General features: G+C 37.3%; 2 protein-coding genes across 2 annotated transcripts; both read left to right on the forward strand.

Moving 5' to 3' along the window:
* The first annotated feature begins 11559 nt into the window (after nucleotides 1-11559).
* LOC144978648 (uncharacterized) lies at nucleotides 11560-19641 on the forward strand. Its single transcript, XM_078924963.1, has 2 exons — nucleotides 11560-12117; nucleotides 18324-19641. Exons 1-2 carry the CDS (start codon nucleotides 11736-11738, stop codon nucleotides 19601-19603), a joined length of 1662 nt encoding a protein of 553 aa, XP_078781089.1. The 5' UTR covers nucleotides 11560-11735; the 3' UTR covers nucleotides 19604-19641.
* A 5865-nt stretch (nucleotides 19642-25506) lies between these two features.
* Nucleotides 25507-25950, forward strand: LOC144979002 (uncharacterized). The gene has a single exon (XM_078925620.1). The coding sequence runs from the start codon at nucleotides 25507-25509 to the stop codon at nucleotides 25948-25950; it is 444 nt and encodes a 147-aa protein (XP_078781746.1).
* The last annotated feature ends 79 nt before the right edge of the window (nucleotides 25951-26029 follow it).

Here is a 26029-nt window from a genome sequence, read left to right on the forward strand (position 1 = left end):
TTTGGACCAAATTGTTGAATATGTGTTTTACTAGAGTACGGAGTTCACTGATTAAAGACTGACCTTTCACTAAACGTGCTCAATGCGCTTTACAAAGGGTCCCTAGCCCATAGCAACACTTAACACGTACGACGAGACATGACGACTGTTAAGCGATATTACACTTTTTTTCCGACAGAGACAAAGTTATTAACGACCAGGTACTCATTTTACACATGAGAACGATGAGAGAATGTGAGTAAAGAGCCTTTTCCAAGGACTCAACTATGCGCCGCACAGAGCGGAACTCGAACCCTGAACCTTTGGATCCACTAGACTTGAACTGTGCATTGTACAATACTGACGCTGACACGGTCGATCACAATTATTTTCAGACTGGGTGAATCCATTTGTCACCGATTGTTTGGGGTGTTTTTTTGTTGTTTTGTTTTTTTCTTTTTTTTTTTTTTTTTTTTTTTTTTTGTTTTTTTTTTTTTTTTTTTTGTTTTTTTTTGTTTTATTTTTCTTGTATTTTCCTTTCTTGCTTCGCCCTTCATACAAACTTGTCAGATCGAGCTAAATGACCTTCATCTTGGCAAAAACTCTCAAGCCTGGGACCTCTGCGAGGTATTCCTTATTCCCAGGTTTGCGAGTTTTTTTTTGCCAAGATGAAGGTCATTTAAATTGATCGATATTTGAAGGACGCGTTTTCTGGCCAAATTTTTAAATACTTGTTTTTCCATAGCACGGCATATAACTGGTTAATATACACACTTCTCAATTGGCTTCAACAGTCATGACTTCACTTCCCTCGTAATGACGCATAGTAACTTCGTAACTGGCTCTAAACTATCGGGACAATGGCGGACGCCTTATGAAATACTTCTCCGACAAGCATAAAAGTGTACCCAGAGGAGAAAAAAAATTATAAATATGATAATGTTTTGACTTATATATACATTCTGATCACATGACATATGAAAAGTTCTAGCCAGCACAAAGAATAAAAAGTACCGATGCTCATCGTTGCTGGGCGGCGTGACATCAGACTATTGAATCCAATTGAGGAGATGACATTCTGACAAGGTGTGTTGATCACACAGTGCCAGAACAAAGCAGAAAAATACAAGTAAAAACAAAACCACCTGTCTTGACCAGGGAGACCAGGCAGGTTGATTTTTTGAGGGATGGTTTGTTTGTTTGTTTGTTTTTTCTTGCATATATTTTTCTGTTTTGTCTGGCACTATGTCATACACACTTTCTCACATTTTATCTTATAGCCTTGCCTGCTTTCTATATGCGACAATTGAGGAGAATTTCCTCAAATATTTTTAAAACATTCATTTGAAAATAAAACATAAAAGAGAGATAGAGAGAGAGAGAGAGAGAGAGAGAGAGAGAGAGAGAGAGAGAGAGAGAGAGAGAGAGAGAGAGAGAGAGAGAGAGAGAGAGAGAGAAGTTTCATTTTTGGATGACAAATTTGGTTCCCAGAATCTGAATACGTTATCAATGAATCTCATCCACTGACGTCAAGACCTACAGGTTACTATTAAATTGGTCATGGTCTCATCCCGTTTCATGGGGTGGTAACATACTGCCATACTCTAGAAAAACCCAGATTTAAAAATTCGCCCAGAAGACTCGTCCTCGAAATATCGGTCAATTTAAATGACCTTCATCTTGGCAAAAACTCTCAAACCTGGGACCTCTGCGAGGTATTCCTTATTCCCAGGTTTGCGAGTTTTTGCCAAGATGAAGGTCATTTAAATTGATCGATATTTGAAGGACGCGTTTTCTGGCCAAATTTTTAAATATAGATTTTTTTCATAGTACGGCAGTATATGTGTTAAAATTATTAGCGAGCATATCGGAGTAAACGTGTGCGGAGTGGAATAGGTCAAATTAATTTGTTATGGTCAAGCCTGTGAATTTGCCTTCACTGAAAAAATTGTAGAATAAGAGATGATCCTATTCATATATTATAGAGACTCGTGCATGGTTCTTACATATTAGTAGCGTCACCGTCTAGTGAAAAAAAACTCGAGTTGTTTCACATTCGTGTAAAAGTTTATTTTTCTTTACAGTTGGTAAGATTGATATCTCATTTCGACCAATTGAATGCCAACCAAAATCCAAATGAATTCAACTACATTTAACAATTAATTACTCGTAAATTATCGGTAATTTATAACATATTTAAGAACAAACAAAAAACGTTATTATATGTTAAACAAATAACATTTACACTTTTGTTAATAGTCCTTTCGATTTGTACGAGTTATTGTCCTTGATTTTTTAAACATTCCTCTATTTAAAATAGCATTCGAACCGCTCTTTATTTTATACTACTCAAATTACAAAGTTTACTCTTTTGGATGTCAGTTACAAGTAAATCAAACAATATTTGATTGAGTTATCGCCCATTATAGAAGAGTCACTGCATTGTACAAAGGCTCGAGTTGTTTGACCTTTCGTATGGAAGTTTATTTTTCTTCAAATTTGGTAAGATTAATATCTTAGGAACAAATTTGGCCGATTGGAATTTCAATCTGACTCCTTGAAGGTCATCCAGAGGTCAATCACGTTCAAGGTCAGCTATAGAAAACATTTAATTACTTGCAAATTATCGATATTTTATAATATCTTTATTATTATATGTTACACATTACAGATACACTTTAAAATATATTCATCTCGATTTGTACGAGTTATTGCCATTGAATTGATTTTTAGATGAACAAAAATATTTCTCTTTATAAAATGACTTCCAAATCACACTTTATCTTCTACTACTCAAATAATAAAGTTTACTGTTTTGGATGTCAGTAACAAACTAATAAATAAAGTTAAAAGCAAAATACTCAATATTTGATTGAGTTATCGCTCATTATGGTAGAGTCACTGAAAAATCCAAAAGATCTACTTGTTCCACAATCGTGTGAAAGTTTGTTGTTTTATTCAAAGTTAGTAAGATCGATATCATTGAAAAAAAATTTGGCCGATTGGAATTTCAATTCGACCACTTGGAAATCGTCCAGGGGTCACTCGAGTTGAAGGACAGCTACATTTAACATTTAATTATTTAAAACAATTTTTAAATGAGCTTTTATATAGGGCACTATCCACTAAATGTGCTCAAAGCGCTTTACAAGGGGTCCCTGGTCAACAGCAACATTTACCATGTAGGACGGGACATGGCGCCTGTTAGGCGATATTACAATTTTTCGGACAAAGACGCCGCTGTTAACGGCCAGGTACCCACTTTACACCTGAGTATGGTGAGAGAATGTGAGTAAAGAGCCTTTTCTGAGGACTCAACTATGCGCCGAGCGCGAGGGTCGAACCCAGGACCCTCTGATCCATAAGCGAGTGTCATACCATTAGACCACATAGCCGCACATTTTACACTTTGATAATATTAAACATTTTAGAAAACTTTAGAGTAACCGCACGACTTACGACATATTGGGCCAAATCCTGATCTGCAGGCACGACTGAAATAGATTGACAGTAGGTGGGAGTTCCATAGGGAAGGGACGAATCTGCACAAACTGTTATGATGCCCATTGATTGCTCTACATTCTTAATGCGACTAATTTCTACTAGCGTTATTTATAACAAGTCACATGCCATTTTTTTTGTCCCCAAAAATGTCCCTTGTACTTTTGGTTCGCACACTTTTTCTCATGTGACCATCGCTTCGCACACATTTTCATCGATTCGCACACCAGTCATTCAAACCTATAACTCGACTCTTTCACAAGAACCTGAACATACATCCTTTGATATATTTTATCTAGAGTCTGATCTCTAGAACCATTTGAATGGCGATTAGTTAGCTATTTTATCAAAGGAAGTATTTTAAACACAAACACACACACACACACACACACACACACACAAACACACAAGACATTTGCATTTACACGAAAAATAGTAAATATATATTTTTATATAGCGCGATATCCACTAAATTTGCTCAAAACGCTTTACATGGGGTCCCCGACCAACAGCAACACGCAACATGCAGAACGAGACATGACGCCTGTCAGGCGATATTATAATTTCTTTTCGGACAGAGACAACGTTGTAGTATCTGCAATTAAAGAGCTATTTTATTATATTATAGGAATGCATGTAATGGAGAAAGTCAAAGAGGGAAAAGGAGTCTATACCACATTTGGTAAGCATCTTTGTAATAAGATTTCCATGGGACAATGCTAGAAGATAACCCCATATTGGTGGTCCATATTTTACAAGGCCTTCAAACACAATCATTCAGACTTAAACAGACCCCGTGATATTGATGTTATTGTCATCCTCATAGCCAGTCATCATTATATCATTGTAGAAAATCCTGCAGCTATCATTTGCTTTAAATTGATTAATCTGAACAGCATTGCCAAACATATTGGCCAAGAGACTTGTAAATTTCTTGTATTATTTCATGCATTTACGGGTTCTGTCATCACATCTGCTTTCAAGTTTAAAGGGAAGCGGTCATGTCTTTAGTTGTCTTGGTTTAGTCATGAGGCATTGGCAAAAACCATGATGCAATGAACTTTGGAGGGAGGAGAAGGAGAGGATGGCAAACAAGGTGCTGGGTGGATAGTGTAAAGGAATGGACAAGGATGGACATTTTAACAACTAATGAGGAAATCTGACGACAGATCTTGATGGATGATCCTTCCTGTTGTCATCTCTCATGTCTCATCTACGACCACCCCGCACAGGAGAATGATGTGGATGGAGTGAGGTTCACGTTATAACATCATTACCAAAACCCCACTGTCTTCTGTTATTCATGAATTGCGAAATATCGTGGATGCCCCATTACATATGTCTCAAAGTCTCTATGTGACTATTTGTATGCCAACTTCTGCCAACTTTAGAAAGGTGAAGTTATTGAACACAATATTGATCTCGTAAGGATGAACATTTTCATCCACAAAACGGGAGACGTTGACAAAATCCTTCCAACAAGTGATGTTCTGTATCAGCACTTTGAAGGGAGTGTCTTTCTAGCGAGTATTTGGGTCACAAACTATGAGTCATTTTTGTCTTACCAAATCCAAATAATGTGAGTTGAAGGAAGATAATAATAGACTGATTCATGTTTTAACCACGCTGCTTGAAGCCAAAGCTGTCTACCATATTAATTGGATGTCCCGCTTTCACGAAGGCATCATTGGACTGCAGCCTGTTTTGTAACTGTCAATATGCAAATTCAACATCTCTCTTATACGAGATTTGAAATCTTGTTATTCTCTTTAGTAGCTTCCAATTGTTGTTTACAAATATTTTGTTTTCTTAAGAAGAGACTTTCTACAGTAAAAATCTGAAAAAGTAAAATGACTATTTAGAATTGTGAAAAGATACCTAAGATTTTTGTATTCCGGTTCAGAACATATCCACAATATATTTTGTCATTTGGCTTGTATTAATTTCCAAATAGGTTACGAGTTTCATAATTATTAAAAAGTTTTAATGGGCGATAACTCCATCGAATATCATCTGATTTAGTTGTTTTCTAACAATTATTTTTAACTTTTTCAGTTGCTCATATTTTTTCTTTGTAAGTATTGTTTTATCATCAATTTTCTAGATGTTTCACAAATTCACACTTTTTTTTCAATGTGTTAAAAGGGCGATAACTCATTTGAATTTTGATACCGTCATATTTCCGGATGGCAATGTTTTGAGCTTCTTACCCAATCGCATACTATCTGTAGTAATAATAACAGTATATTGTAGTCCGTTGAACCGTAGCCATCGTAAAGTTATAGTCTGACACTGACCAAAAAATGACGTCAAAATGGCAGTATTTTGCCACAAAAGAAAACAAATCGTGAGTTGTATTCAATAGGTCAACCAATTAAATAACTTGTTTCCCTGAGCTCCATTGACAACTCACTAGACACTACACAAACCTAAAGAAATGACGTCAAACTGACAATCCTAGAGGGTTCTTGTGTTAGGCTATATGTTAACCATGGCGACGGTTGAACCGAGTGGTGTTCTTGGAAAACATGTATATGACTTTTCTACATTACAGAAAATGGGTCGAGAGTTGATTTGTCACGAGCAAAGCACTGAACAAATTGTGAAAGACCAGGAATTATTATATTATTGTAATGATTAAAATCGCCAGTCACAATAAAAACATAGTCAGGCGATTTTTTTCATTTTCCACTTGACTTATCAGAGTTTCTATGGCAACATTTGCATCGGCACTTGGGGGGGGGGGGGGGGGATGTAAACAGTTGTGATGTTGACTTTTGAAAAGTCTCTAGGTAAGTAATATGGCTATGCACCAACAGTCAAAAGTTCAATGGTGTTGTTAGAAAGTGAGGGGATATTATTCTAGTTTATGTACACGCACACAAAACCGCCCCGTTTTTTTTTTTTTGAACAGTTTCTATTGATCAGATGTAGAGAATAATTGTCGATTTCTACAACCATGACTTCGTTATACACATATAGACGCATGTCAAAACACGCAGCAATAACGACACATTGAGTACAGTTCGTCTATTTTATCTTACAAGGAGCGCACAACACAAGGCAAGAAGGAACGATTGTGTCGACAACTGAATTTTGTTTTGATTCCTCCTTTCCACCCCAATAATGAACGATGTGTCAACCGGTGGTGGAGGGGGATTCTGACCTCAACAAACGAAGCGTAGATGTGTTGAATAGGAATATAATGGAGGAACATAGGTTTGGCCATTTGATTATAAAGTAAAAGATGATCACTATGCACAGGAAAAAAATCACAGCCATTGTAAAAATATAGTGTCACTTTTATAAATAAGAATTATAAAAATATCCAATAAAACTCGTGAAAACACAGAGCACAGCCAAAACAGTCGCCGGAAACCAGTGCCAAAAAGATATGTTTTGAAAAAAATTTAATCTCCCTTTTAAAGGTTTACAACTCTATAGATAAGATAAATTACATTGAGATGGATATTATTAATATTATTATTTCTAGCTGTTATCTGGGCATTTTTTCCTGGAGTCCTTAAACATCAAGATACTGTTGTTGTAAAATAATCTATTATTATGGTTTAATTTAATTTTAAAATGATGTAAAAGCGTTTCTTCTTCCTCGCGTTCGCGTTCGCTCAGATGGTAAGTCGACACTCCACCAGATATGCTGTTGTCCTTTGGAAATCCTCCAGACTCCCGTGGAGCTTACTCCTCAGGCTTGTTGGGGCAGTCGGTGGCCAGTATTTTCTCTTGTGGGCAGAGAGGGTTAGACAATTGGATTCAATAGTCTGGTGTCACGTCTCAGCAACGGCGAGCAGCGTGGTTCTAAACAAAGATAATTGGTACTTCTTCATGCTGGGTAGAATTTTTCCATATGCCATGTGATCAGAATGTATAAAAGTCAAAACATGATCATATTTATAAAGTTTTTCTCCTCTGGATACACGTTTGTGCTCGTCGGAGAAGTATTTCATAAAGGCGTCCGTCATTGTTCCGATAGTTTAGAGCCAGTTATTAAGTTACTATGCGTCATTACGAGGGAAGTGACGTCATGAATGTTGAAGCCAATTCTGATGACGTGTTCACCTGTCATACTTCCTGTTAAACATGGGCACGGACTTGTAGTTCCCACCTTGAATTTGATATGTAGGTGGTGATTTCACTTTCTCCTTACTGGCCATTTTCAGGATTTTCTCCTCAACGTCACACCCATCATATGCAAAAATAGATTTATTTCACTCAAACACAAAATCTGTTAGGTCTTGCTATACTTTTTTTGTGCTAAACGGGCTCTTCAACACAACGTTAACTGAACTTTTAACAATAGAAACATTTTTGTTCAAACATGATGCACAATAGAAATTAGAATGACAAAAATATTGGCTGCATCGTAACAAATGTGACGATTTTCCTATGGGTGGTATGGAGGGGGTTAATCTGTTATGACCAGCTCGCATCCTAAAGATTATGGCCTGTTCTTGTCTGGTCAACTGATAAGAAGGGTCATTGTTGTTGTAGTTCGGATGCTGCTCCATTCCAACAAGTCAAGAACATGGATTCTTTGATTCTCTTTGTTTCTTTATATGATGAAGCATCATCCTCCTTGTAACAGTGCTTTATAGATAACATACGCTTTACACACGACAAACACACACACACACACACACACACACACACATATATATATATATATATATATATATATATATATATTTATATATATATATATATATGTATATATATAGTCATTTACGAAAGAACCTAGACAGCTTGTTTCTGCTAATAATTCGTTTCTGGTTGTAACAAATACAAACGCCATATACATATTTAGAAACTAGACAAAACTAGTTTTCTTTCCGTGTATCATTTATTGAATTTGTGTAATTTTTTTTAAAAATCGCAGACAATTAAAAACAGTCATTAACAAAATCGATTTTGCAAAATCGAACACAAAATTAAAATCAACACACATGCATATCAGTGTTTTGTATGTCTACTGGTAAAATTGATCCATGGCCGAACATTTTGCCTCATTCATGATATCAGTTGATGGACTGTTTCCAAAGTTACTGGCATATCAATCTATCAAAAATAGTTTTCTGAATTTTAGACTTGCCAGTAATTTAATTTTGTGATTGTTGGCAAAACATGGGCTGCAAGGAACAACTTTGACCTCCAACTCTATTTTTTTTAAAGAATAGATTTCTTTTTTTTTCATATGTAAACAAAACAATAGCTGTTTGGTAATCCACGAATTTCAATAGATGTGTCCGTGAAAGGTGGAAGATGATCATAGGGAAGAAAAGCCGTGACATCAAACCCGCTACTCTTTTGTTCCGAGATCCTTGGGAGTGTGTATGTGACCAGTCCTTTGGAAGACGAATAATGAATAGGTAAAGGGGACATAATTATTTCAGTAACAGGATGTGTAAGCAGATTCTTACGGTTGCGGGACGTACAAGAGCGAGGATGGATCATCTTTATTGACAACCAGCATAAATTTAGACTAGAAAATAAGATGTCATCACTCTGCCTCCAGAAGATGAATTACACAAGTTATGTATACAGCCCTTCGGAAGACTGGTTTTACACTTTCATTAAAATAGAAACCAGTTTCATGACATCATACTTTTTTTCTCTATTGTTTGGGAGGATGACAATGATGATTTAGTTGTGCAGTCATGCGTTTTGAATCAATTAGACGCATGAAGGCGATACGGTTGTTTTGTCGTTTAACTCATGTCTAATTATAAAAAATATAAATGCATATAAATTTAATGTGAATGAAAAATATGGAAGTACTAGATTGTTGACTTCTTTTGACATGAGCAATGGTTTTGTCCAAGATATTATTGCGTGTGTGTGTGTGTGTGTGTGTGTGTGTGTGTGTGTGTGTTTGAGTATATATATATATTTCAAGTATAGTTATAAACTTCTACAAGATTGTTTCGAGCTTTCGCTCTCGTCATCCTGACGAGAGCGAATGCTCAAAACAATCTTGTAGAAGTAGATCATAATTATACTTGAAATATTCAAAAAGTTGAGCACTATTATTTCATGGTACTGTTATTATAACATTTATATATGTTATTTTTCCGTTGCATTCGGAGATAATTACAATTTAAATGCTTTAAAACATTCCCTGAGTAGAAAGTTGAGTAGCACAACACACACACACACACACACACACACACATATATATATATATATATATATATATATATATATATATATATATTGAATCGTGTTTGATACAAATATGGTACCAAACTCATGTAACACACAGTCCTGACGATGGCTAAAAGGCCTGAAACATCGATGTAGACTGACTCCAACATTGTGGTAAATATTAAAATAATATATATATATATATATATATATATATATATATATATATAAATATATATATATGGTATATATATATATATATATATATATATATATAATATATATATATATATATATATATATAGTATATATATTCTTATTCAGATTTGTTTTGAATATCATAGAATTAGAATTTGAAAAATCTTCATTACAACAAGACTATAAGTGCTATTTTGAAAAGTCCGTCTTACTGTACCAATTATGTATATTAAGGATTTTTATTTTGAGTGTAAATAAAACAATTTTTGTGGCAGAACATTTCGAAGCCTCTCTGGAAATTTTGTGGCCAACTCATCACTTCTATACTCAAGGTTTATATGCAGTATCCCCTGTTCATTGTTTTGTTATTGGGAAGAAAGACAAGTAAATTATACATTCCGTGTCCAAAACAACAGTGTCCATGACTTTACCAGCGTGCGATTCATCTTCTACTTTTCGGGGATCAATATTTCATGGATCTTCCATTGTTTTGATGAGCGTTTCATTTCTGGATCATACCGATAGCGCCATGTTTCATCCACTGTTACCAGTCTGTCAAAACATTCTTTTTTTTTCTTTTTTTTTTTTAAAGCTAGGATTATATATTTGCAACAGTATTTTCTTTACTCCTTTATTTTCTCTGTCACAGAAGACGAGCACCCACCGAGAGAACAAATTCTCATGCAAAATAGTCGATACGTTACGACAAAGAGATTTCATTCAAATTCGTCTTATTGCCATTCTCTCATCTCAAGGGATACGGTCTTTAAATTTTGTAACATTCTTGTTCAGGGATAACATCTTAAGGACTTGGACAGTGTACCCCATTTACGCCACTAAGGTGTCCACATTTAAAATTTCTTGCCCAAAACATGATCACATTGTATAATCGGCAGGCCCCTGTACAAACGGTGGCAATTTACTACAGTGGAATCCCGATAAACCCAACCCCGTCGGATCAGAAAGATCAGTTGACTTAACCCTCTCCTTTCCAGCCATTTTCGGAATTTTCCCCAAAACTTCACACCCACCCATCACAAAAACAGACATATCTTACTCAAACCGAAAAGCAACAAGAACATTCTATACATAATATTTTTCGCCATTAATATGGGTTCTATTACAGAATGTCAAGTTTTTATAGATATAGCAAAAAGAATAGAATCTGGATGAGAAAACTGACGGTTGCATCGTAACAAATGTGACGATTTCATTATGTAGTAAGGGGAGGGTTAAGCAAGCTTGACTTTACCCATTACCATCAGAACACCCTTAGATAAAGAACAGAAAAAAATTGAGACCAACAAAAGTGTTGACTAATCAGAAGTTGACTTTAAGAGTGTTGACTTGATGTGGCTTCCATTGTATGTGTATGTATATTGAAGTGTTCCTTTCCAGTTTGTTTTATTACAGAAAATAACTGTAGTTTCACGACTGATAGAAACTACAATATCATATATCTGAGCATTTTGCTTTGAATTCATTTTTTTGTAACATCTGGCTCAGCTCGACATAGTATGTCGTCTAGAGATATGACATTCACCTTCAGATCGGAAGGTCTTGTGTTCGAATACCCCCCCCCCTGAGTGGCGCATAGTTGAGTTCATGGAAAGGCTCTTTACTCATAATCTCCAACCGAACCCTGGCGTGAAATGAGTACCTGGCCGTTAACAGCGTTGTGTCTTGTCAGAAAAGGTTGTAATATCGCCAAACAAGCGTCATGTCTCGTCCTACGTGTTTAATGTTGCTTTTGGTCAGGGTCCCTTTGTAAAGCGCTTTGAGGACGTTTAGTGGAAATTGCTCTATATAGATGCTGAAGTTTATACCGCATTAAACTGTCGTGTGTAATTTCCTTTTTTTTTCAGAAGATTTGGGCACTTCTAATTCAATAAGATAAAATGGATTATGGAACGTTGGCCAATCCACAAAAACCATTGCCATCGCCACCATCCTCACAAGATCCACATCCCTCACAACCAGCACCCCCACCAGCACCAATAAGACAACAAAAACATCTGCATCAGCAGCAACAGGAGACCTCGCAAGATGAGCAGCAACAAACTCAGAGAGAAAATGTCACTAGCAACAACGACAATAAACACCCCCACAGCTTCTTTTATAAAGTGCGTTACATTACAGGCGTCTACATGCTGAATGTAGGTGGCACAATAGCATGGATTTGGGGGAATTTCTCTGTATACACCAGGTCATATATGTACAGCAAACTAGACAACACCTCAGGTGTGGCTACCCCGTGGACTATTGCACTATATTACGTTGGTAATGACATTAATAATAATAATAATAATAATAATAATAATAATAATATAATAATAATAATATATATAATAATAAATAATATAATAATAAATAATAATAAATAATAATAATAATAATAATAATAATAATAATAATAAATAATAATAATCTATATCATCAATATCATCATCATAATAATAATAATAATAATAATAATACTTCACGACACTCCAAGTTTGAGAGTTTCAGCCAGGATGAGGTCATTTAAATTGATTGATATTTTAAGGCTGAGTTTTCTGGCCAAAGTTTTAAATACGAGTTTTTCCAGAGCATAAAAGTAAACTGGCTGAGAACGCGATTCATGTCGTTTGTGAGACTATTTTTTTTTCAAACCCGCTATGGCTCTATGTACTCAGGATGTTTTCATATTGTTTAATCATTCTTCCTACCCTCCTTCCAGTTCCATCATTCTTTTCCTCCATCTGTCATGTTCGTGCTACTTCTTTCTCTTTCTTCTTTCCATCCTTCTCTTTAATGTCCTCATTTCTCCTTTCTTCTTCTCTTCTTTCTCTCTATCCACATAACGCTCTTAAAACTTAATACAGCTATCCGGAAGGTCTTGGGTTTGAATCCCACTCTGAGCAGCGTATAGATAGAATGCGCTTGGCCAAGGAGTTCAAAACATTGCCATCCAGAAGTATAACGGACCAACACACAAACTCTGTGTAACCATAAATAATAATAATAAGCATATTTATATAGCGCCTTTCGTCGAAACCTCAAAGCGCTTTAAAAAAAAAAAACAAAAAAAAACATTCAACCAAGGTATCAAAACAATTAAGAGCATTAAAGGGCATCAATACATCATCAATATAAATGTCATATACAATACATTTAAAATTCAATTAAGTAAATATTTCCTGAAAAGATGTGTTTTCAGGGCTTTTTTGAAAATGTCTATTGAGCTCGAGAATCTCACAGATTGAGGGAGATCATTCCAAATCGTGGGTCCGAATTTCATAAGAGACCTATCACCAAAATACTTAAGTTTAGTTTTAGGAGATGCTAACAATTTTGAATCGTGGGATCTAAGATTTCTCAGAGGTACGTATGGTTGGAGTAAGTGTTGAATGTAAAGAGGGACAGAAGACTCAAATACACCAAAGCAGATGAGGGCTATTTTATATTCAATTCTAGCCCGGACTGGCAGCCAGTGGAGGATTCGAAGCATGTCCTGTGTATCATCGTAATGAGATTTTCCCAGGACTAACCTAGTCGCACAATTCTGTACTCTCTGGAGCTTGTTTATTTTGTTATTAGGGAGACCAGCGAGCAGTGAGTTGCAGTAGTCAAGACGTGACAAGACCAATGCAGAGACAATTATCTTCAAGGTGTTGGAAGGTAAAAACGACCTCATTTGTGATATTCTACGGAGCTCAAAATACATAATTTTCACATTATTGTTTATATGCTGATCCATAGACAAAGAACTATCCAGAATGACATCTAAATTTTTAGCCTTTTCAGAAATAGAAATATCAGAATTAGATATAGTTAGAGTAGGATTTGAAAATTGGAAAGACTTTAATTTTTGCTGAGTTCCTATCAAAACAACTTCAGTTTTGTCTTCATTCAACAATAGCTTATTTGCAAGCATCCAACTTTTGATGGAGTCACAACAATTTTCTAAATGACAGACAAGAGAGGAGAGATCATGAGGAGAAGCAGATTTATATAGCTGCGTGTCGTCAGCATATATGTGGTAATTAACAGAATGGGAGCGTATTACTCTGCCCAATGGTAAAGTATAAAGGGTATAAAGTATAGGACCTAAAACCGAACCTTGCGGGACGCCATATTCTATATAGACATCGTTACAGGGACGGCTGGTAATAATGGGCAGGGTGGGCAAATACCAGCCTGTTTTTTTCAAGTTATAAGCTGTATTACCAGGTCCGAAATAATCTAATCTAAATTAGATAATTTCAAAAGTTACTACTTAAACTTGATACTTCGTACTGAAATCAATTTGTGTGTATTTTTGATAGATTGCGAATGACCATGCACCCCGTAATGCATAAACCAGGATACGCTCCTGTTCTTTTTATCAACACCCCCCCCTCCCCTCCCCAACCACTCCACTCCGCCCACATCGTCATCTCATCGTCACGTCGCCTGACGGTGAACTAACTCCGATTTTTGCTGTCTGGCCTCTCTAGTACTAGGTCGGGCTAATTCAAATGAGCCCACCTTAATAACCAGTGAACACTGAATAGAGCTTTTGGCAAACGAACTTTTTCTTATTTATTGCCTTACTTGTGCTGGTACCATTGATGTAATCACTTTGGGAAGGTTCCAGTATTGAATTAAATTTATTAACTTACTAATATTATATCAATTTAGTATTAATTTGTGTTGTTTTTATATATTTGTTTATCCATTTAAATTATTTCTTTTTTTTTTCTCGTTTTCTATAAGTACTTCTCAAAACTCATTTATTTAAATTGTTTTCTTATTTGTTTTTTGTTGTTTTTTTTGTTTTTGTTTTTTAACAAATTAATTTGTTAGTTCTTTTTTTTATTATTCTTAAAGTAATTACCGCTGTATTTTTATTGCCAGACTAAATAATTTTGCAAAACAATGTAATTTTCTATTGTATTTCCTCTAATAAAACAAAACATTTTATTCAAAAGTCACGACTAAATAAATATTAATACAACCACCATTTTGGTTTTCTCAACAATTGAATTAGTATACGAGAAATACTCTTCTGAGTAAGGAGAGAGTTGAATTCTAAGTTATAGAGGAAATAAAGACGTTTAAAGGAAGGGTGGGCAGATTCCGTACTTGCCCGTCCTGAAGCTAATACATACATAAGATAGTTCGCGACGAAGAGGCGGGAAGCTAGGGGTTGGTTGGGGAAGGAGCATAGCACTCTTGTATAGATAGCATTGGGAAGGAGTAAAGATAACACGGTCGTTATTGTGATAGTATAACGAATGCATGAGGAGAGATTGATAACATTCTTTTGTCTTAATTGTATTGTGTGAATTATTGGCGAAAGCCTAAGATTAAATAAACTTTGTAATATCGTATGGTGGTAATCATCATTGTCGACGACATCGTGGTTGTCATCATCATCATCATCATCATCATCATCATCATCATCATCATCATCATCATTAACAACAACAACAACAACAACAACAACAACAACAATATTAACAACAAGTACAACAATCGTCTCCACAACTATCATTCTAACCAACAGCACCACCAAAACCACTATCATAATTACATCCTCCCTCACCGCCTCGTCTTCCTCCTCCTCCTCCACCACCACCACCACCGCTACCACTATTCCAACCACTACCACCACCGGCACAATCATTCTAACCACCAAGACAGCAGTAAAAATGATGCAATTTCAGCTCTGAATGAAACTCGAGTCATATCGCTGTTGTTGCTTCTCGATGAAAACTTTAAGGTTACTACATACTCCTGAAAACCAGTAATGTAACAGAAATATTAATCTCGCCGTTGAGGGATTAAAGCATCTCTTTAATTTTTCGAGTGAACGAAATGGACTTCTATTGTCAAGGTGTTGTCGCATTATGTCTCGTCGCTTTAGTTTTTAGTTGTATTCTCTTTCGTGATTATTTTTTGATTACGTTTGGAATAATTAAAATCTACTGGTATTGTCATTTCATTGTGAATGTGATTATTTGTGGTTGAAATATTTTTTTTAAAGGTGAAAAAAAAATTATAATTAAAAAAAAAAATAAATAAGTAAATAAATTATATATATATATATATATATATATATATATATATATATATATATATATATATATATATATATATGACCGGATCATCTTTGCCCAACCACTGTAAATAGGCTAGAACCGCCACTGCATCGTTAGAAACTTTGCCATTTACACTCACTGCCTGTGACCTATTGCTGAGATATGATTTAAACCACGAAAGAGTAGTACCAGAGATGCCAAAATCAGAATAAAGCCTATCACATAGGATTGAGTGATCTATTGTGTCGAATGCTGTGGATAGATCTAACAGCGTAAGGATAGATATATTACCATTATCACTTGCTATCAGCAGGTCATTCACGATCTTCAAAAGGGCGGTTTCAGTGCTATGATGCTTACGGTAAGCTGATTGAAAAGGCTCGATAAGATTGTTTGAATCTAGATGATTCCTTAGCTGCTCTAGTACCACTCTCTCCAGGATTTTTGAAAGAAAGGGCAAGTTAGAAACAGGGCGGTAATTCTTCAAATTTTCAGGGTCCAAATTATGCTTTTTTAAAAGAGGAGTGACGATTGCTTTTTTGTAGCAATCTGGTACAGCCCCAGACTGCAATGAGTTATTTATGATTGCAGTAATAGGTTCTAAAAAACAGTCAAGACATTTCATTAAAAGATTAGTTGGTATCGGGTCAAGGGAACACGATTTGGGTTGTGAGGCTAGGATAATTTCTTTCACTTCATCAGATGATACATTATTAAAAATACTAAAATTAGGGATACATCTTGGGAGTCTAACATAGTCCGAATTTTCCTCATCGTTTTTAACAACTGAATGAAGATCTAATTTGTTTCTTATAATTTTCACTTTGTCTGAAAAATACTTGGAAAAGACGGTTGGGAGGTTTTCTTCAGGGATATCTTTTGGTAAATGATAATTATCAACTGCATTCTTCATTTCATTAACTGTTTGAAAAAGAGCACGTGTGTTTTTACATGTGGAAATTTTATCGACAAAGTAAGTTTTCCGTTCGTTATATATGGTCTCCTTGACTATGATGACTTGATCTTTATAACGTTGACGATCCTCGTTAGTCTGTGACTTACGCCATCGCCGTTCAGCAGCTCTGCGGCGTCTTTTTGCAGTCATTACTTTTTCCGTCATCCATGGCGCAGTTTGTCGTCTTGTCATCTTTCTTGTGTGCAATGGAGCATGATGGTCAAGCATCTTTCGCAGTGTGGCATTAAAGGAATCAGCTGTAATTTGTGATCCAAGAATGGCTAGCTCTGACTCTACACTGCTGGAGAATTCTTCAGGTTTAATTGAATTTATGTTACGGGACGAAACAATTGACTTTACTTTTGGTGGTTTAAATTTGTGTATGTTGAACATAATAACGAAATGGTCGGATATAATTTTGTCGTGTACAGTTAAATTGTAGATTGGGCAGGTTGTAGTGTTGGTTGCAACCCAATCTAAAATATGGCCTTTCTTGTGGGTGGGAGTTAAAACGATCTGTAAAAGATTATGGTTGGCTAAAAGATTCCTCATTCGCTTCGAATATGGGTCGGCTGAATCAAAATGTAGATTAAAATCACCTAAAATTATTAGACGATCAGTAAAAGAAATGTATAATTCTATAAGGACTTCCATATCTCGCATAAAGCCCGAATGTGTTATTTTATTAACTTTTGATGGAGGTGGATGGTATAAACATAAAAACACAATGTTAAAAGCTGTGAACTTTGTGCATTCGAAAGATTTGAATGTGTTGATATTTTCCGATTTTATTTTAATAGAACTTTTATAGTCTGGTTAATACAGTTTAGTGAGAACAACTCACAAACGCGGATGGCAAAAACAATAACAAAGGCCTGAGATTCGTCATCTGCATACTATCTATAGTTAAGTCCTCGGAAAAGTCTCTTTACTCACATTCTTTCACGACACACATGTGTACAATGAGAACATGGTCGTTAACACCGTTGTCTCCATAATATCACTTGTCTCCTTCTACATGTTTAGAATTGCTGTTGGTTTTGGGCCCCTTGTAATTAAAGCGCTTTGAACACGTTTATGGATATTGCTCTATATATAGAAGTAGTTCTTCAGAGCCATTAGGGCCATTGGACCGGAGTGTATCCCGGTTTATTTGGCGTGAAACAGACAATAGCAATTGCTTGCTACCTTTTGAATAGAACTTTCTGCCAGATCTAATAGACTCAACTTCCCAACCACTTCTGGGTGGACAGGGGCGTAAAAATTAAATCTCGACTGCACCCGGAATCGACCTTGGTCCTTTGCGTGTGCTGCGAGTGCTCTACCAACTGAGCCATTGGGACCTCGGCTATATAAAAGCTCAAGTATTATTATCATATTTGAGGTGAAATGGATAGTGTAGTATGTAAAGATTACAGACTACATTGCTGACTTCTACCTTTTCCTTTACATACTATTTTTAACAGGTTGGTGTTTGGGCATTCTGGCACGAGATGTCGCCTCCAGGTACATGAAAAGAAGATATTATGCTGAGCTAATATCGTTAATCCTGGTCACGGCAACAACTTGTCTAAGTTATTTCACTGTGGAGTATTCTGTGGTAGCATTCAACATTACTTTTGGAATAATACCAGGAATCGGTTCGGGTTGCATTTACTGTCTACAGTTGATTTACGTCTCTGAGTTTGTTGACAAACACCTGGGCTTATTTATGAGTGGTGTCAGCGCGTGTACATTAATGTTTTCTTTCATATTGAATGAGCTGATTACGTATTATCTCAACCCTGACAATCTGGAACCTGATGGAGAAGTGGGACAGATCAAAGTATTTACCAATTTGGACATTGTTGACAACGTTCCTCATATATTTCTTTACTTCTCGCTTATGAATTTAATCTTCGGTGTTTTTGGAATGTTGCTGATGATAGGAAGAAAAATAGAAGCCGGGCCAGAGGTCAAAATGCAGGAAGAAAAACGCGGGACGAGTCATTTTAATAAAAATGGAAACCATAATCTATCAATATCATTTGATGGAAGTGACTTGAATATCTATGAAAAAGAAAACTTGAAATTGGAGTCGAGTTATTCAGATAGACTCGATATTGGAAACAAAGATTCGAAAAGTGAATGGATGCATCTGATTGAGACACGTGAAACAACAGGCGTATTTCGTGATTTTACACCAAAGCAAGCTCTCGGGACTATTGATTTCTATATCCTATGGTGCGTGGGAGCTGTGACTGAAACCACATTTATCACATTATCTTCATATTATAAGACATTTGGGCTGGTGGAAATCCCCGACGACCAATTTATGACAACTGTAGGATCTTTTCTATCTGTTTCTGTCGGTGCTTTTACGTTCGTTTCCGGTGCCTTAGTGGATCGCTTTGGTGTGAAGAACTGTTTGATAGGACACCTATCGAGTCTCAGCCTTCTTCTGATTGTTTATCCTTTCACTACAAGAATAAGTGGTTGGTTATTTTTCGCCACGACATTGGCTTACGGATGTCTCTCTTTTCCATTTTACATCATCAACAGTATTGCAGTGTTAAAGATCTTTGGCAATCAGCACTACTCAACCATTCTAGGCATGGTCAACACATCAACTATCTTCAATTTCATTCTGCCTATTATTCTTGACTCTCTCCTCGACTCATTTGGCTTTTTCGGTCTTTTCTATTATGTCGAAACAGTCGCGTTTGTTGTATTAGTCATCGTTGCAGGTTTTCTCAAAAGGGTTTAGTGTTTCCAATGTGTGTGATTGTTAAATAATTTGTAGATATGTTTGGTATCTAGAACTGTTTTCTTTCAATATGAGTGATCATTGACATATTTGTTGTGGTATTTCTTAGAACATGAAAGATTTGTTTTCGTTTTATTTGGTGCCCATTTTATATTAAATAATTATGCCCTTCCGCCACAACATCATAAGATACAGGCATGTATGCATTCCATGAAGGAATATAGATACTACATCAAACACGATGTCCACAGGAATTACATATGTTGTCCAATTGAGCAAATTGGGGGTTAATAATCTTGCCCACGGAAAAAAACGAAAGTGCTTGAAGCGGGGCTCGAACCTGTGACCTTCCGGGTCACAGTGCAATGCCTTAACGACTCGGCCACATCACCCCCCCCCCCCAACCTCTATTTATATACTTAAATTTATTGATCAGCTTTGTTATTGCCTGATACGTATTTATATACTTAAATTGTGATTAATTGTTACTATTTTTTTTCGCTTCCGAGAAAAAGAATTGCTTGCGCTGTATAGTATGGTGCCATATCGTCAAGTGAATGTTATTTATTTATTTATTTATTTATTTATTTATTTATTTATTTATCTTTTTATTTACGTATTTACTTATGTATTTATTTTATATGTTTATTTATCTTTTTTTTTTGGTTCCTTTGATGAATTATTGATTTTACTTGTTTTGATTTGTTAATTGGGAATTCTATGTTACTGTATGCTTTATATTGCAAAAAATAAACCTTTGAAAGAATGAGTATAAAGCCTGTTGACACGTTTAGCATCAAGGATCAATGCACAATAAATATCAATAGTTGAATTTTTTAAAGCAGACCTTCAGAGCAAATACGCCCACTAAGCTGGAGTTTATCCCAGTTTTTATAGCGGGAAACGGACAATAGCAACTGCTTGCTAACCTTTGGATGGAACTCTAGTATATCGCAAAGTACGTTCCGCCAGTTCTCTCTCCCTCGTGGATCTCCTTCCTTGTCGTTGGTGGGAGAGCTTGAGGCAGATCAGGAGCAAAGGAGTAATTCACGGGACCATCCCGGATGTTGGGCCTATAGCGGGCGCCTTGAAGAACCCGCTCTGATATGTGACTAATGGGGATCCAACCTGGTGCCCGAATGGCCTCAGCCATCCCGAGCTCCACACTACTATGTTTTATTGATGTCTTGCCCGATATTCAGATTCACCAATAGCGAAGCGGTCGGTCGGCTAGCCAAATACTACCGTGTTCGTGTCGCCAGGGTCGTCTGCACGGTCGAGATATATGCGAACGCCCCAATGCATCTTCAACTGGTAAATGCAATATCGGGGGTAGCGACCTGACGCACAAATTGTCCCTTAATTTCGACAGCCAGAGTATGGGGGGAAATGAGCTTTTGTCAAAGCTACTGGCCGTCCATAGCGTTGATATCCTACTTTTACAGGAGACCCATCTTTATTCAAGCGCGCAATCTTCTTGATACCAGATCACAGGCTATACGGTGGTCCAGCGAGAGGACATATCGAGGCTCAAAGGAGGGGTTAGCGTTTACACTAAAGAGCACTCGGAGGTAAGGGTCATTGAGAACGCAACGGACAGCAACGGGGTGAATAGGATTTCCGTGAAGTGGGGGGGGGGGATGTATTTGCACAACCTCTACAAACCACCAAGAGCGACTTGGACTACAACACTGGTCCCGGTGGTTAGCCATCCTTCCACCTGTCTGGGAGACTTTAATTGCCACCACCACAAATGGAGCCACCGAATCACAGCAGGTGAAGCGGACAGTCCTTGGCAACTTCCCGCATTTCCAGCGCAGGCCTGTTATTGTCACAGTGGGGTGACAATTCGAGGGTGCAGTCTCTCCCACTTTGCAGATGGAACTTCAGTAAGGCTAACTAGATGTTGCAACAGAGGCCACACCAGCACTGACGCAAAATGGGTGTTACTTGTAACGTTGAGGTTTCCAAATATGAAGTCCGGAATTTGATTGTTGACATTGATGTCCAGGTGTATTTTCTCCTGGTGGAAGGACAATGATTTTTGGAGGCCTTCCATCCCAAGGGGCTTCGCCACAACGACAGGACTATTTGAATCTATGTGTGCCGCCTTTAATCGGTCCATAGCAATACTCTTTCCGCCCACCAATGTTGACAATGAACGGTTTTTCCTCTTTAGTGATCACTTCGTATGATCCATCATATGGTCGTTGCAATGGAGTCCGATGAGAGTCACGACATATGAAGACAAAATTGGCGGTCTGGAGGGACTGTTACATATTTGAAGAACGAGTACAATGCCACGAAGTTTGGACTGGTGCAAATTGTTTCATTTTATCTCAAAATAATGAAAGATGTTCACTCATAGAGCGTTGGGTTATAATATTGCAGTCAGCAGGGAGAATTCGCCAGGCACAGCCAGTGGCTCTCCATAAACCAGTTCCGCAGATTACGTGCGTAGGTCCTCTTTAGTCGCTGTCCTCAAGCCAAGCAAAACCCGAGGTAGTTTTTCAAACCACACAGGACCATCGAGACGGGCCTTTAATAATGATTGTAGTGACCAATCAAAACGTTCAAACAATCAAGCCTTCAATGTTCGGTATCGGGTATCAGTCTGGCGTAGTGATATCGATAACACGACTATAATCACCACAGGGCCTCCAACCGCTGTTTGATTTAGGAACCATATGCAAAGGTGATGCCCATGGGCTATTTGATTGTCTGATGATACTCATTTGGTCCATTTCAGAGAATTCTTTTTTCGCAATTTCCAGTTTATCCGGAGCTAAATGACGTGCTTTGGCAAAGACAGGTAGTCCTGTTGTTGGGATATTGTGACGAATGCCGTTTTTAGTGTTAGAGGTCGAAAATGTTGGCTGGAGTAATTCGGGATACTTTTTGAGAACTGTCCTAAACGTGTTGTTGTTGCGATCAATTAGTGCAAATGTATTGCTGATGCTTTTCTGCCCGGCGTTATCAGAAAAGGTGCCAGCTTCAATTAAACGTTGTCCCTTTAGGTCGACAAGGAGATTATGTTTTCGGAAGAAGTCTGCCCCTAATAAGGGCCTTTTAACATTAGCAATAATTAGACGATCCTCGTAACAACGGTTGTTAATCCTAAGCGGCACATTCCGTGCATCGTATGTTTCGATTTAAGTGCCATTGGCTGCATGTAGGAGAGGACCTCGTAATCCTGCGCGACAAGTTTCTCAAGTAGCGATGCAGGATGGACAGCTACCTGGGCTTCTGTATCAATTAAAAATAATGACAACTAATGCCATCTGTTAAAAAAAAAAGATGTGTGCCTTATGGGCCAATAGTTGTCGAGTTTACTGTTGGCCCTTAAACGCGTTTCCTTGGTCCTGCATATTTTGGCTCTGTTTACATGGGAACTACACTTTCTTGCCTTGGCCCCTTAACGAGAATGATAATATATAGCACAGTGGTTTATAACAATGATAATATATCACAATAGCGCTTGGTTTATTGATCACGTGAACCTGTTAGTGATTTGTAGTTGCGCTGAAAAATTTGTCAGCTTCAAGTGCTAATTTCCGGTAATTAGTGATGGTGGATCTTGCCAACGGCGTTCTAATAAAATTATCAGAATGTTGCCGCATGAAAAGATGTTTAAATAGAAAGCATGGTTTGTGTTGTACGAGCTGTGCCAACATACTGTACATCAACTCGGATGTCTTTCTGTCCCCTAAGTCTCTTTGACTGAAGAAGTCCGCAGCTCTTTCTTCGTCCCACAAGTCGTAAGCTGATATTATATGTTAAAAATAATCATGATCCGAGTTCATGGGAGACAACTGTAAACGTTATTGCTGTATGATTTGATGTGTGTTTTTTTTGGATTGTCTCCCTTGAACTTGGTATTTTGCCCCGGAACTGGAGTGAAGTTCTGAGTGAAGCGGCTGATGAAGATGAGGATGCTATGTTTTGATTTGTTGACGAGATTGGATGGACTGGCGATTGGAATTTTATTCGTCTTGTTTTGTTACTTTTATTTTGGTCAAACAATAAAATCATTTCGATAGAAAACAACACAACTCGTTATATATAATTAATTTCTACATGGTGCCGAAACCCTGGAACTTGAGACTTTAGATTAGATTGTGAATATTGTTTTACAAGAACCATAGAACGCCGCCATTGTACAGATCTCACGTGTGACGTGAACGATCTCTTGTGACCTTTGTGAGAGTTTTTTATGCGAGGCTTGGATTATTCTTTAGATATTCAAGTAATTTGTCACGTTTGTTGATTGAACAAGATACAATGGAGAACTGGAACGTGCTAAAATAACCTGATCAGCAGCCAAAACAAGACTGACTTTGGCTGCAAACAAAGTGAAAATTTAGCTTCAAATTCAATTGTAAGTACACAAGAACTGTCACAAATCATAACAAACATCCAACAAAAATTATATATTTTTGACAATAGCCAGAAAGCGGTAGAGGAATTAATTCCTACCGAGGATTTAGAATCGTAGATTGGTGCTAGTGAGAATACCGGAATGATAAGGAAAAGGCTCTCGTAAGAGCAAAAGAATTGATAGACGACAAGATTAAGTCAAACAGTTCGTCAGTTAACGAACACAGTGTTCGCAGACAGCAACAACACCGCAGTTAGCAAAGCTACTAATGTTAGAACTGCCAAAATTCAGTGGTGACTACAGCCAATGGCAAACATTTTGGGATAAATTTACTGCCATTGTTCAACATGCAAACATCCCATACATCAATAAATTTACATACCTCCAGTCACTACTGAATGGAAAAGTACTCTCCGCCATCAATGGACTGGCCCTGACAGATTTCCACCACGAAACAGCCAAATCCATCCTTCAGCAACGATTCGGTAGGAAAGAGCGTATCGTTTTTGCTCACATTCAACAGTCGCTGAATCTGCCTTGTTACAGACGCACATCAGAAGCCCGGAGGCCCTAGGTGTCAGTGGTGACACTTATGGTGTTATCTTGACCCCTCTCGTCCTCCGCAAACTGCCTGAGAACATACATTTAGAGTGGGATCGTGAAGGGGAGGGAAAGAACTTGGAGGATCTCCTTTTATTTCTCCACTCCGAAATCCTCAGTCGAGAACGGTCACAAACATTCCGTGCAGAGCAATCCAATCCAAAACCAGAGCGAAAGAGTGCTCGATAGACAACATCAACTCTTCACACCAATTTGCATCGAGTTTACCCAAACAACTGTAGCGTGTGCGGCAAACACCACCCAACGGTGAAGTGTCATTCTTGGCAGCGACTAGATCTCAACGGCCGCAAAACGCAGTGTTATGAGAAAGGTTTGTGTTTCCTGTGCCAGTGATTAGACAGACATACAAATTATTGCTAGTCTGTCATGATAATAATGGAACTGAAGAAATGACTGTCATTGAGTCACCCATGATCTACGCCCCTATCCAAAAACCCAAATTACCCCCTGAAATTATCAGAATAATACAAGGGAAAGGTTTGAAATTGGCTGAAGGATCATGTGTGGACAGTGACAGTCCTTTGAAAATTGATATTCTTGCTGGTTTAGATTATTTTTGGAAATTTGGGAAACCAAATGTATGTTCAATAACGGAATATCTGTCTGCACAAGAGACCAAGTTTGGGTGGATAATCTCAGGCTCTTGGGAAGAGGGTGTAAAAGGGGGTGATCATAATCACATTGGCCAACAACTCTGGTGCATGACTGATATTCCGGATCAGCTTTGTCATAGGCTTTGGGATCTGGATGCCATTGGCATTTCAGATGATGTACATAATGTATTTGATTCAGATGCTAAAGTCGTTGATCATTTCAATAGGACGTGTCAATTTGATAGAGAACGTTATGTTGTTCAATTCCCATGGTTAGATATGGTCAACGTGAAAAGTTAGTGGATAATCTAATGATTGCTAAGAAAAGATCTGCCAACCTCACAAAACGATTGGGTTCGAACCATTCTTTACGCACAGTTTACAATGCTGTTTTAGCAGAGATGGAGACCAGTGGTATTATCCACGAGGTACCTCCACATGAAATAGAAACTCGCAATCCCACATTCTATTTGCCACATAGGCCAGTGGTGCGAGAAAGTAGCGTGACGACCAAAATACGACCAGTGTTTGATGGTTCCGTGAAAGGTACCAATGGTATATCTTTGAATGATTGCATGTCAAAAGGGCCAAATCTCATCCCGAATCTGATCGAGATAATGCTGCGATTTCGCAGATGGAAATTTGGACTAACTTCAGATATTACAAAGGCATTTTTACAAATCAAAGTGAGTAAAGTTGATCAAAATGTTCATAGATTCATTTGGGATGTCAATGGTCAGATGAAGGTTATGTGATTTGACCGTGTGGACTTTGGGAATGCTAGTAGCCCATTTCTTTTTAATGCTTCTATCAAATTACATTTTCAAAAATTTG

Source organism: Berghia stephanieae, chromosome 8 (genome assembly GCF_034508935.2).
Source record: "Berghia stephanieae isolate SIO BIC M18660-M18661 chromosome 8, UCSD_Bste_1.3, whole genome shotgun sequence".
NCBI lineage: Eukaryota > Metazoa > Mollusca > Gastropoda > Nudibranchia > Aeolidiidae > Berghia > Berghia stephanieae.

Coding starts and splice junctions, on each gene's coding strand:
- LOC144979002 (XM_078925620.1), top strand. CDS start 25,507: ATGATTGCTAAGAAAAGATCTGCCAACCTCACAAAACGATTGGGTTCG.
- LOC144978648 (XM_078924963.1), top strand. CDS start 11,736: ATGGATTATGGAACGTTGGCCAATCCACAAAAACCATTGCCATCGCCA. Junction 12,118..18,323: donor TATTGCACTATATTACGTTG/GTAATGACATTA, acceptor TATTTTTAACAG/GTTGGTGTTTGGGCATTCTG.